Source organism: Mustela putorius, unplaced genomic scaffold (assembly GCF_011764305.1).
Source record: "Mustela putorius furo isolate JIRA1106 unplaced genomic scaffold, ASM1176430v1.1 tig00000238_pilon_pilon_pilon, whole genome shotgun sequence".
Taxonomy (NCBI): Eukaryota; Metazoa; Chordata; class Mammalia; order Carnivora; family Mustelidae; genus Mustela; species Mustela putorius.
Window position 1 is genome coordinate 689,700 of NW_025421324.1, and position 13,513 is coordinate 703,212.

General features: G+C 41.6%; 1 protein-coding gene across 1 annotated transcript; it reads left to right on the top strand.

Annotated features, from left to right (window-relative positions):
* Window positions 1-9,696: 9,696 nt before the first annotated feature.
* LOC101687149 (olfactory receptor 52W1) lies at window positions 9,697-10,662 on the top strand. Its single transcript, XM_045078248.1, has one exon. The coding sequence runs from the start codon at window positions 9,700-9,702 to the stop codon at window positions 10,660-10,662; it is 963 nt and encodes a 320-aa protein (XP_044934183.1). The 5' UTR covers window positions 9,697-9,699.
* The last annotated feature ends 2,851 nt before the right edge of the window (window positions 10,663-13,513 follow it).

Genomic DNA, 13,513 nt, shown 5'->3' on the forward strand with positions numbered 1-13,513 from the left:
GGACTCACACTGAGCTGGATCCAAATCCAGACTCGTATGATGTTTTGTGATCAGAAGTCAACTATCCACATCTCAGTTAGTTCATTTGTTAAATGGAAATAATGATAGTACCTACCTCTAAGGGACATTATATTGAGTGAGATGATACCTGCAGAGTGCTCAGCCCAGTGCCTGACTCACACTAAGTGTTCAATAAGTCACAGCTTGGGAGACAATACTAAAAGTTGGCAAGGGTGTAGAATAACTAGAAATCTCGTACAAGGTTGTTGGGAGTGCAAAATGGTACAACTACTTTGGAAAATCATTTCTTAGCTTCTTATAAAGTTAAACATAGACTTATCACATGATGAATCAATACCATTCCTAAGGGTTTACCCAAGAGAAATGAAAATATTTCTACACAAAGATTTGTAGGCAAATGTTCACTATATTATATTGTTATTATCATTTTATCATTATCTCAATAACGGTTAAAAATGAAGACAATTGAAATGTCTGTCAAAGGAATAATGGTTAAATAATTATGGAATATTCATAGAACTATTCACCTATAAAAGGAATTCACCTATTCACCTATTCGCCTATAAAAAGAAATGAGCTAATGATAACTGCAACAAAATAGATGACTCCCAAAAACATGTTAAGTGGCAGGAACCATATGAAAAGTAGTATATACTATATAATTCCATTTATATAAAAGTAAAATTAAATTATAAGAACAGAAAGTTAGCTGCCTGAGGCTGGGGCTGGGCCCAGGGGTATAGGGAATCAACTGCAAAGAGTAGCAAGGGAACATTTGGGGATGATAAAACTGTTATATTTCTTGATTGGGATGGTGCTTATGTGAGTGTATACATTTGTCTAAACTCATCAAGTTAAACACTTAATATGGGTGCATTTATCCCAATAAATTGGTTTTTAAAACTATAAGAAACAGAATAAATTTTCAAAGATATGCATTATTATAATGGAAAAAATCTTTAAATTTAACTGAATAAAATAAAAGGAGATTTGAATAAATAATAAGATATAATATATTATGAATGAAAATATTCCATATTGGAAGGATATTAATGTTCCTAAATTAATCTATAAGCTAAATTCATTCCCAATTAAGATCCCATAGGATTTTTCATGGAACTCAGGAAGTTATTCTAATAATCATGTAAAAGAATAAAGGCACAAAAAAAGCCAAGATGTTCCTGGAAACACACACACAGAGAAAAACAAGAAAGAGTGACTTGTCTGACAGATATAAAGATAATTATAGTAGTTAATATTGGTGAGGAATTAGCAAATAACATTAATGGATTAAAGACCTAGCCTAGATCAAATCTATTATATATAGGAATTTAGTGTGTAATAATTGTATATCATTGCAGAAAAGTACTGGAAGAACCAAGTTTCCTTTTAAGAAAAACAAAGAAATAAAACTAGATCCTGGTCTCATGTCATACACACAAAAATAAATTTCAGATGGATTAAAAGAACTAAACATTAAAAATCTAAACACCATGAAAGTTATATCTTTACAATCTCAGGGTAGGAAAGAACTTACTAAATAATACACAAAAGTACATGGCCTATATGTGCTTTTTATTAAAATTCAAATTTGGGGTGCCTGGGTGGCTCAGTGGGTTGGGCCTCTGCCTTCAGTTCAGGTCGTGATCTTGGGGTCCTAGGAGCAAGCCTTGCATTGGGCTCTCTGCTTGGCGGGAGCTTGCTGCCCCCCATCACCGCCTGCGGCTCTGCCTACTTGGGATCTCTCTCTCTCTGTCCAATGAATAAATAAAATCTTTTTAAAAAAATGAAATAAAATAATTCAAATTTTCTGTACAGAGAAGTGACAGCATAAACAAAATTAAAAGTTAATTAACAGACTAGAAGGTTATATTTCCAATGTAAAACAAAGGATTAATATCTAGAATATACAGAGAAAGTGTACAAAATAATATAGGGGGGAGAGACAACTGAAGAGAAAAATGGGCAAAAGAAATAATCAGACAATTTATAGAAGAAGAAATACAAATGACCAATAAATATATTAAAAATATAAATTAAAATGATGAGATAAGATTTCTGATAATATAAAATGTCAAAGATGTTAAAAAACAGGAACTTTCATAAACTGCTAGTGGGAATACAAGTTGGAACAACTATTTTGAAGAACAAATTGATAGAATCTGCTAAAGAGGAAAATATGCGTATCTCATGACCCAGAAATTCCACTTCTAGAAGTACAGTCTAGAGAAATTTTTATACATGTGAAGGAGGAGGCATGTACAAAAATATTAAATAGCAGTATACATAGCAAAATACCCAGAAACAATAAGTCCACCAGTAAATAAATATTTGGCATAATCACAAGCTAAAAAACTATGTAGAAATGTAAAGGAATGATAAATATCTATATATCTGCATATACAGAACTCAAAACATAATTTCCTCTATACAGTAGGAAATAATTTATGTAAAGGTCTAAAAGCACCAACTAGCAAAAGCAGTAAAAATTGAATTAGAAAAATACACAAAATTCATGATAATTACTGCCTCTAAGGTAGAATGAAACACTCTAGGAGATAAAAGAGACTTTAATTTTATCTTTAACTTCTATTGCCTTGATTAAAAAGGAACTGAGGGACGCCTGGGTGGCTCAGTGGGTTAAAGCCTCTGCCTTCAGCTCAGGACGTGATCCCAGGGTCCTGGAATCGAGCCCCACATCGAGGAGTCTGCTTCCCTTCTTCCTCTCTCTCTGCCTACCTGTGATCTATGTCAAATAAATAAATAAAATCTTTAAAAAAAGAAAAAGGAACTGAAAGCAAGTGGGTCAAAATGGTAATAATGATCAGTTCTGGATGTCTTGATAACATGTGCATTTGTTATTCTTTGTACTTTTATATATATATTACCCACTTTTCAAATAAAAGTGTAATGAAAAAAGAAAACACAATGAAGTTTCTTAGAAACAAGCACATCTGTTGTGAGACTGCTGCAATATTCTAGGATAAGTTTGTGGGGTATACAGTGGGACATAAGCCAATTAGGATGAAAGGAAACAGATACACAAGCTCTTAAGGAAGTGGGCCTCTGTGGCTGTGTGAACGTCATGATAAGAGAGGCTGTTTCCCCATTCATACTACTGTGTTTGGCATGTAATAAGTTCTTAATAATGTTTGCTGGATTGCATGGATGACATTAGTACTTTCTCGGTTGTAAGAGTTTCAGCCACGCAATATGAGCTTAGAGGAAAGGAGGTAATGGTGGAAAAGATAAAGGCGCTACCTATTACCTCAGAACAGAACTTTAGGGAATTAATTTCTTGAACGATGGCCCCAACAAACACAGTCAGTTCCAAAGTCCCCTTCTAAATGCTAGAGAACCTTTAGAGGGAACTACTCATCTTCTGCAAGGAAAGTCTTTGGAAGAATACCCAGCACTGTTCTCCTTAGCCAATACTGGTCAGAGAGACTTTTAAAATGCCTCTTTCATGCCTCATATTGAAGGCAAAGAATGACTGGACAAATTAAAGCATGGGGTAGGGGTGTTCAGCATCATAACCCAATTTTCCTGTCTTACAGTGTCACCTGGGAGACAAGGACAGGAACTGTGACCTCAGCATACAAGAGAACACTAGAGTCACCACTATCTATAGCCAAAGATAGATTTAATCCAAAGGACTGACCCCACTGCAGAGGAAGGGAAAATGGATAAGGACAGCAGACAATATTACAGGACAATTGATAAAAACTAGATCTGAGCTATTACATACCCCTACCAGAACCTGATTTCTACCAGATCTATTTATAATAGGGAGAACAGTTCCCTTCACAAGTTTACAATCTTAGTGCCAGAATATCCACTATCCTAGATATTGGGGTCCCCAAGTACCCCCAGAGCTTCATGGATTCTTAAAGATATTCTTACAGAAGGACTGGAGGAAGGAAGTGAAGCTAGAAGACCTAGAAAACAGAGTGGTGTGGTGGTTTTATGTCACCCACATCTCCACAGATATGGAGTGCCACCATCTTACCTTGGGCTTATAGAGTCTCTCTATCTCTCCAGAAACTGAGGGAAAGTGAAGCCTGCACTATTGTGGTACTAGTGGTCAGAGAGGGGTCTCGTATTCACCAGGGAATTGAGACTTGACCAACTGAGAGTTTGCCTTAAGAGGTTTCTAGAAGAGGATCCAGTGTTGAGTGGCATCACTAGGCCCAAGATTTTCTGATCTGTAATCTATTGTATAAATGGGTAACTTACTGCTACATGTTGTTGCTCACTGGTCAGTCGTAAGCAGAAAATCAGAACAGGCCTATACAAGCTGATATCTGAAAACCCTCTTCTGTAGTAAATGTTGGTGGTAGTTGCATTAATCAAAGAAGTAAGAAATTCAGGGACAATTCCCAGAGCCCTTTTATCCTCTTATACCAGTCAAACCGAGAGGCCCAATGAGCCCCTCCTCCTCCTCCCACTCTATCATTACCCCCCTACAGGGCTGGCATCCACCCCTGGGGAGCAGACTCAGGCATACAGCCCCATAGGGTCACAGGTGTAATGTCAGATCCACTCCAATAATGGCCATCTCAGGGAAAGACCAGCCAAGTGACCCCAACTGTAATCAGAAAGCTGCTCTAATGTTGGACTGGGGCCTAAGGGATCAACAAAGGAACTTTTCTAGAGACAAAATCAACGATATCCCCCAATACATCCTGGATTAATAGCTAGTGAAAAACACAGAATACAGAAAATTTGTGGGAACTTAACAACTTCAATTGTGTTGGGCTTAAAGGAACTGTGATTTATCTTATGAACAATCTTTTGTACAGTTAGTGCCCAGGACAGGCATATGTCAGCCAAAAGTCCCATTAGTGTTCTTTGAGTCTGAATGTAATGTCACTCAAGGGCATTATCCCCTTCACAGTTCTCCATCCACTGCCCTCAGCTCCCAAGTGCTCCTTTCCTTCTTCAGCAATCCTAGGACAACCTGAACTTCTCTTACCAGGTACAGATCCTTCTGGCCCAAATACCCTAGAAAACTCCTATTCATGTGCTAAATAAATCTCAGCAGAAATGTTTAAAGCAGTGGCTAAGAGCAAGAATGCTAGGGCCAGATCCACTTAGTATCTAACTGCTATTTACTATCTGACCTTGAACAAGTTTGTGCCTTAGTTCTTTGTCTGTAAAATGGGGGAAATCATGGTACCTACTGAAATGCATGTGGTAAAACAGGACTTAGAGCAATACCTGCATATGTAGCCATTACTACAATTCAGAGAATTCCCTGACACCCCAGGAAGAGGGAAACCTTTCTCTGTGCTCCCTCCATATTGGTACTAACCTGAATTAATGCAATTATTTAAGTAGCTTTCCAATAACTGTTTGCATCACTGTGTCCACTAGACAGTGAGCTCCTTGAGGGCAGCGGGGTCTTGTTTTTGCCATTGTGTCCGCACCATATGGTACAGGGCCAGGTACAACCAAGATTCAATTAGATCGCTATAAAGTTGGTTTTGAAAGACCAAATTTGTTCCAACGACCCACTGGAGTACTGAGTATAATGAGAATTTCATGTTCTCTTATGTACGATTATTCCCTCTGCCAGGAACTAGGTGAGTGCACAAAAGTGCATTCAAAACTGCTGAACACAGCAGCAAAGGATAATCCAACATGCATACACACCTGAAAATCATCACCACCCTTAGGTTATAAACCACATCATCCATACCTGGTTTACAACATTCCTCCCAACTTCAGATTACAGTAGTCCCCTGCTGTCTCCAAGTTATACATTCCAAGGCCCCAGTGGATGACTGAAACCTCGGATAGTACCAAACCCTAAGTACACAGCCACATCTCAGAGATACTGCCGATTCAGTTCCGGACCACTGCAATAATGCAAATAGAACAATAAAGCAAGTCAAATGAATTTTTGTTTCCCAGTGCATGTCAAGGTTATGTTTATACAAGACTGTAGCCTATTAACTGTGCAATGCCATTATGTCTAAAAAAGACATGTGAGGATTGTAATTTAAAAACTATTGCTGGTGGGGTGCCTGGGTGGCTCAGTCAGTTAAGCGGCTGCCTTTGGCTCAGGTCATGATCCCAGGGTCCTAGGATAGAGCCCTACATCAGGCTCCCTGCTCTGCAGAGAACCTGCTTCTCCCCTCTCCCCCTGCCTGCTGTTCTGCCTACTTGTGCTATCTGTCAAATAAATAAATAAATAAAATATTTAAAATATATATAAACAGTGAATCTTGGAACACTGAAAAAAATTTAATTTAATTTAAAAAAAAAGAAAGAAAGAAAAGTAGCTCAGCATTTCCTCAAAGGAACATAAAGTTTAACATACGACCCAGCAGTTCTACTCCCAAGTACATACTCACAAGAACTGAAAACGAATGTCCACATAAAACCTTCTACACGAATGTTTAGCAATAGTGTTTATAATGGTCAAAAGAATGAAAACCATCCAAATGTCTATCAAATGATGAATGGATAAATCAAAGGTGGTATACCCATAAAGTGGGAGGGTATCCCATAGTAAAAAGTAATGAAGTACTGAGACATACCACATCATGGATGAACCTGAAAACACTATGCTAAATGAAAGAGACACAAAAGGTTATATATTGCATTATTCCATTTATATGAAGTGTATAAATGTAAATTTATACATAGAGGTAAATTTATAGAGAGAGAAAGTAGCTTAGTATCTTCCAGGGGCTGGGAGAAAGGGAGTGACTGCTGATAAATACAGGGCTTTATTTTGGACAGAGGGAGAGAGGGTTGAAGTAATGGAAATGTTCTAAAATTAGGACATGGTGATGGTTGTTCAGCTCTACGGATATGCTAAAAACGCCGATTTGTATACATTGCCCAGGTGAAATTTGTGGTGTGTGAATTACATCTCAATAAATATGTTATAAATAAAAAATACATAAATAAATTCAATTTAATTAAGATAATAAAAATAAATAAATAAAAACTATTGCTAGGGACGCCTGGGTGCCTAAGTCAGTTATGCATCTGACTCTTGATTTGGGCTCAGGTCATGATCTCGGGGTCACAAGATCGAGCCCCCATGTCCAGCTCCGCATCCAGCAGGGAGTCTGCTTGAGATTCTCTCCCTCTCCCCCCAATCCCTCCCCTAGCTCAAGCCGTCTCTCTCTAAAATAAATCAATCAATCTTTGAAAATCTGATTGCTAATGCTAACCATCACCTGAGCTTTCAGTGAGTTGTAATCACTGATCACAGAGCAACATAACAAATATAATAAAAATGAGAAGGTTTTAATTATGGCGAGATTTATCGAAATGGGACACAGACACGAGGTGAACAAGTGCTGTTGGGGAAATGGCAGCAATGGGCTTGCTAGAAGCAGGGTTGCCACAAATGTTCAATTTATAAAAAACGCATAATCTGTGAAACACAATCAAAAGAGGTATGCCCATACTGTGTCTTCCTATACAGACATGCCTATGATAAAGTGTAATATATTAATTGGGCATAGCAAGAGTCTAACCGTAACTCGTAATAAGAATAATTGTAACAATATGCTGTAATAGAAGTTATGTGAACACGGTCTCTCTCTCAAAATACCTTACCGCATTGTACTCACCCTGCTTCTTGGGACGATAGGAGAGCATAAAATGCCTACGTGAGGACGCAGAGGGGAATGATGCAGCATTGTGATGTAGCATTAGGCTACGATTGACCTTCTGACGATTTGTCAGAAAGAGGATCATCTGCTTCCCCACAGTAGTTGAGGGCAGCGGGCGATTGGAACTGTAGAAGGGAAACTGCAGATAAGAGGGGACAGCCGTGGTCTCCCCTTCTATCGCTTTTCAATTATTCACCAGCTGCCTTTAACACTCCACAAGGGAAAACGCCAAGTCTTTTTCAAGGTAACGTGTCATATTTATTGGTATTTATGCACTATCTGACCAGTTAACGTATAAAACAGTGCCACCATTTTTATTGGGGTGCTATCCTTTTTTTTAAGTGTGTCACTGATGAAGTTTTTGAATGTCCCCTACTGCCACCTTTCCCACAAGCCGCATTTTTTTTTACATTATCTTGCATGCTGTGGTGATTTTTAGGGTATGTGTCATTAGAGCAGAATCGTACCCAGTGGACCTGTGGTTGATGGTGAGTAACTTTCTTTCTCATCTCCATAGATACCTAAGGATCCTAAAACTGTTGGAGCCTCTGTTAGTCAGCAAATGCTATCTGGCCAGCAGTACTGTCACACAATTAAAAGTAATAAGTAGTTACTCATAGACAAATACATGCCCGGCACTGTGATGAGCAGTGGAGATACTGGCTAATGAGAAGCATCTGCTAGAGGTTGGGGGAGAGAGAGACAGAGAAAGAGAAGAGAGAGAAGTAATTACAATAGAGGGAACCGATGCTATTCAAGAGTATAGCAAGGTCTTCTCTCCAGACTTCAGGGGGTCTTTGCTGACTCCCTGTTCCTCTTTCCCAGGGATCTCTTCACTCCCATCCGACTCTCCTTGTCCCCCTCTCTGCCTCCTTACTCTGCTTCCTGAGTTACCAAGCTATCACACTGGGCAAGGAGGCGGCACAGGCAAGAGTTAATGTGGCACAGGTGGGGGGTGTATGGGCCCTGAGGGAACCAGGTAGAACAGCCTCATAAAGGGCCCCACAGGCATTCATCAAAGTGAAGAAAAGCTGCCAACACACAGCGCTCGGGATCTTTCTTCAGTCAAGTCTTCTGCTGGTGCTTTCCTCATTCATTTATTCATTTAATGTTTATTTCTCTTCTGCTGTAAGCGAGATTCTGGGTAGAATCGGTTCTACTCACCCTACCTCCTCCAACATCAGAGATGTTTCTTCCACGTATGACTGGTACTCTGGGTTGCATACCCTTTCCTCCCCTTATGGCACCCCAGTATTAAGACTTTGGTGGGACTCCTTTCTGGATCATGAAGAAGGAAGGGAGACAGAGAAGTTCCCTTTTTTTGCTGCCATCTCTCTTTTTCTGTTCCTTCCCAGGCCCAACTTCAACTCTCCACCCGGTGTTCGAAACCCAGCAAGTTTTCTCCTGTCACATCAGGCTTCCAGCTTCACTGCAGGTCCAATCTTCCTCTTCCTGTTTCTCTTTTTCTCTCTACTCATCTTCTCTGAGGGTTGATGCCCGGAATGTTAAAGCTGGACAACACTATAATCACGTGTCCACCTCCACTGTGGAGCTGAGGAAGCTGAGGCCCAGGAGCTCTGCCTAAGGATACACATTCGAGGACAGTGCAGCCTGGGGCCTGATGCCCAACAGGCTCTGGCTTTCCCCCACCTTACAGAGACTGAGACGGACTCTACTTTGGATCCTGAGAAAGAAGAACTTGCATCTCAGCCCCGGCTCTCAGGTGACCTCCAGCTATAGCAGCCCCTGCAACAGGGAGGCTCTCCTTTCTCAATACCAGTGTCTCCCCATTTCTCCCCCTACAACACTCATGGGCTTTCAGGCATGAAGGATTCTCCCATTCAAGCTGGGGTAGTGACCTTGATTATCCATCCAAAGACCTTAACCTAAGGTTATAACCCTGTGATCCCGCAATGCTGCACTATCCCTACACGTACCCCATGGATGGGTCTGTGCCACTGTGACTCCCTCCAAAATCTCCCCATCTCTTCCCTATCAGGAGTCATGCCCCCATGAGCCCTAAAGCCTTGCCCCCCACAGGATGGCAGAAGGTCCACATCCCAACTCCACCTTCCCACGCCCAACCTTCTTCATACTGACTGGCATTCCAGGACTAGGGGGTGCCCAGGCCTGGTTGACACTGGTCTTTGGGCCCATGTATTTGCTGGCCCTGCTGGGCAATGGAACACTGCTGGCATTGGTGCAGATGGATTCCACACTGCAGCAGCCCATGTTTCTACTCCTGGCCACACTGGCAGCTACAGACCTGGGCTTAGCTACATCTATAGCCCCAGGCTTGCTTGCTGTGCTGTGGCTTGGGCCCCGGCCTGTGCCATACGGTGCCTGCCTGGCCCAGATGTTCTTTGTCCACGCATTGACTGCTGTGGAATCTGGTGTGCTGTTGGCCATGGCCTATGATCGTGCTGTGGCAGTAGGGCGTCCACTGCATTATCCTCTCCTAGTCACCAAAACCCGTGTAGGCTATGCAGCACTGGCACTGGCACTGAAAGCTGTGGCTATTGTTGTGCCTTTCCCTCTGCTTGTGGCACGATTTGAGCACTTCCGAGCTAAGACCATTGGCCATGCGTACTGTGCACACATGGCAGTGGTAGAGCTGGTGGTGGGCAACACGCGGGCCAACAATTTGTATGGGCTGGCACTTTCACTGGCCGTGTCAGGTATAGATATCCTGGGCATCACTGCCTCTTACGGGCTCATTGCCCACGCTGTACTGCGGCTGCCTACCCGGGAGGCCCGGGCCAAGGCCTTTGGCACATGTAGTTCCCACATCTGTGTCATTCTGGCCTTCTATGTACCTGGTCTCTTCTCTTACCTCACACATCGCTTTGGTCGTCACACTGTCCCAAAGCCTGTGCACATTCTTCTCTCTAACATCTATTTGCTGCTGCCACCTGCCCTCAACCCACTCATCTATGGGGTCCGCACCAAGCAAATCAGAGACCAGCTCCTGGAAATCTTCACCATCAGAAAAAGCCAGTTGTAAGAGAAAACAGTGGAGTCTTCTGGTGGAGAGGGGATATACAGAAGAGAGTCTAGGGCCTGGAGGTGTGAATTATGTCAGCTTTGTCCCACAGTCTACATAGGACGGTGATAACCAGTGAACACATATTTGCCTTGAAGTCTCTACTATGCATAACCACTAGCATATGCAGGCTTTGGCCTATCCATATATCTTGCTTGGGAGGCAGGAGGCAGGGGGCTACATGTTACTATGCAGGAAAATAAGATCAGGAATTACCATGGTTCATAGTACACAAGATTTAACTTAATGAAAACTCTCCTCTCTGCTGTCATCATTTTTACCTAAGTCTCCCCATGTTTCCACACAAAATCTCCTCTACAGAGGCTAGACCTAGGTGTCTGGGAAGAGTGATGCTGCCTCAGGAGGCAAGTGTTTGGGTCCTTGCCTGGGATCACAGCCCTCTCCACTTCTGGATCCAGATTCTATTTTCAGCCTCTCCTTAGGGAAAGTTACAGGTTCATTCCCCACATTCTGAGAATCTGGATAATGTGCCCAGATTGGGGGGGGGGGTCCCAAATTTGGCCAGCATATTGATCTTTACCATTGCCAGTCCAGAGAGTCCTCTTGGTCTCGCGTAATTACTATCCCCCCACTCTCCTGTCAATATCTCAAAACTTCTCTTCCTGGGCCTACAGTCATAGGGGTCAGAGATCCAACTGAAAGAAATTTTGATATCCTAGGAAATAAGCACTTCACCTGATTGTCTGAAGTCCAGTTACTGTGGTCTCTTACCAGTTTGCTCTTCTCTGCATCCTCAGTCAAGAACACTGAATTCCTAAATAAAATCTACATTAGCACCCCCATTTGGCCTGGTCAGCATCACTAGATGTACATGATGTTGGTGCAACATGATTAAATAGGAGTATTTTGTACCACTGTGGCTAGCAGAGAACAGAGGTATTACACAGGAAGTGTCATGGTATTGCCCAACAGGTGACTGACTTTCAGTTAAGATCTGCACTGGAAGGGACACTGCGCAAAAGATCTTTTACACCAGCCAAGAATGAATATAATCGCAGGCAAAAGGCAGGGATTCACCATTTTAAGGTTGGAGAAAGCTACAGGCTGCACAGGCAGACCCAAGCTCTCCGGGAAAACTATCATAACCACAGGTACTGGAGTCAGCCATGAAGACCTAAAGTCAAGTGCAGGGCTAACCGTTCAGCAGATAGCTGCACCAAACATCATGGAATACCACACAGCAGAGGAGGCTGCAGATCTGAAAAAGCAGGTGATATCCTCTCCAGGGCCACGTGATGTCTTACCAGGTCCTCATTAACAAGGAGCTGAAGAGATAGTGCAGAAGTTCTGCATGATTTTCAGAGGTATTGCCACACTGAGGAGATGTACAGTTGTCCTTGAGTGTGGGCTCACTCATTCTCAAGAATAATCTTTTTCATGAGGTTGATTTAAAAAAAACTCCTCAGGCAACAATTTTGTGGATAATTGTGACAAAATCCCAATCCTAATTGGTCATGAGTCTTTAAGATATCCATATTCTCTTAGATATTCCTCTTTAATAAATCTATCCTAACAAAATAATTAGAGATATAAACAAAGATGTATGCAGTAAGATATTTATTACAACATTATTATAAAGAAATGTATATGTGATGTCCTGTGTCACACATACACACACACACATTTTTTGCCTTTCCCCTCTAGTACATGAAAAGGGAAATCCTATGCAGTCAATGTTCATAAGCAATGAATTCTGTCACCTTCCCACCACAGGAAACCTCTTGTCTAAGGCACCTTCATTCCCTGGTTGTGCACAGCTCCCCGAGGCAGCTGAATTCCAAAGTTGTGCATTGCCCACTGCAAGAACCTTCTTTCTTCAAGCCAAATTCCACCCTCTTGGACATTAGTTATTTTGTTTTAGATTGAGATCACACACCTACCATGTGATGTGTTTAGAAGACTACCAGCGCTCCCTTACTCCTCACAACAACCTGAGAGTAATCCTATAATCCCTTATCCACAGTTCCAAAATAAAAAAATCTCTGAAGAAACAATATTTTTTGTTATAACTTTGGTCCAAAACCTAACCTGAAACATCACAATGGTATTTACAGTATTTATTTATCTCACTTGGTGTGAATATTCATACATTTAGGTTCAGAAATATTGATGTGTTCGATTATAGGGCACTGCCCTAAACCTCTCTGGGGTACTCCTTTATATAGGATAAAGGCACTATTTCCCTTCCTAAAATTCTGACATCCAAAACACATCTATCCCTAAAGGTTTCAAATAAGAGATTAGGGCCTTGTACAGTTATCCCTGTAGCCTAAGAGAAGTAAAGAGACTTGTTAGGGCTCTTTATCCCTCTAAAAGTTCTATCAACACTATTCTGTAGTACCCTGGAGGTTCTTGCAGAGAACCCCATGTTCCCTAAATAACAGCCCCTGCCTGTTTTATTCCTCTCATGTTCTTTAGTCCAGTCACCACTCAGATATGTTGCAGATGATCTGTCCACGGAAACCCCAGAATGTGCCACACTGGAGATAACCCAGTGAGCAGGCTATGGCCCAAACAGTCCAGCCCTTGGGCTCATCAACTCCATCCAGAACTCAGTTGTCATCTGTTTTCCTTCAGCAACTTTCAATCCTCAGACTCTATGAGCCAAAGGGAAAGACAGTCTCTTAATGTCAGGGTAGGGCAATGTGGAATGCAGGGAGCTTAAAGAATCATGATCGTCACCAAAAGAGATGATGATATGGGCTTCCGCCTGAGAAGTTCATCTATACCCAATTTGCCTCTCTTAGCCTCCTCTATGAAAATCTGAAAAAGAGATCCTCTTCACATTTCA

Excerpts from the sequence above, each read along its gene's own strand:
- LOC101687149 (XM_045078248.1), top strand. The coding sequence starts at position 9,700 with ATGGCAGAAGGTCCACATCCCAACTCCACCTTCCCACGCCCAACCTTC.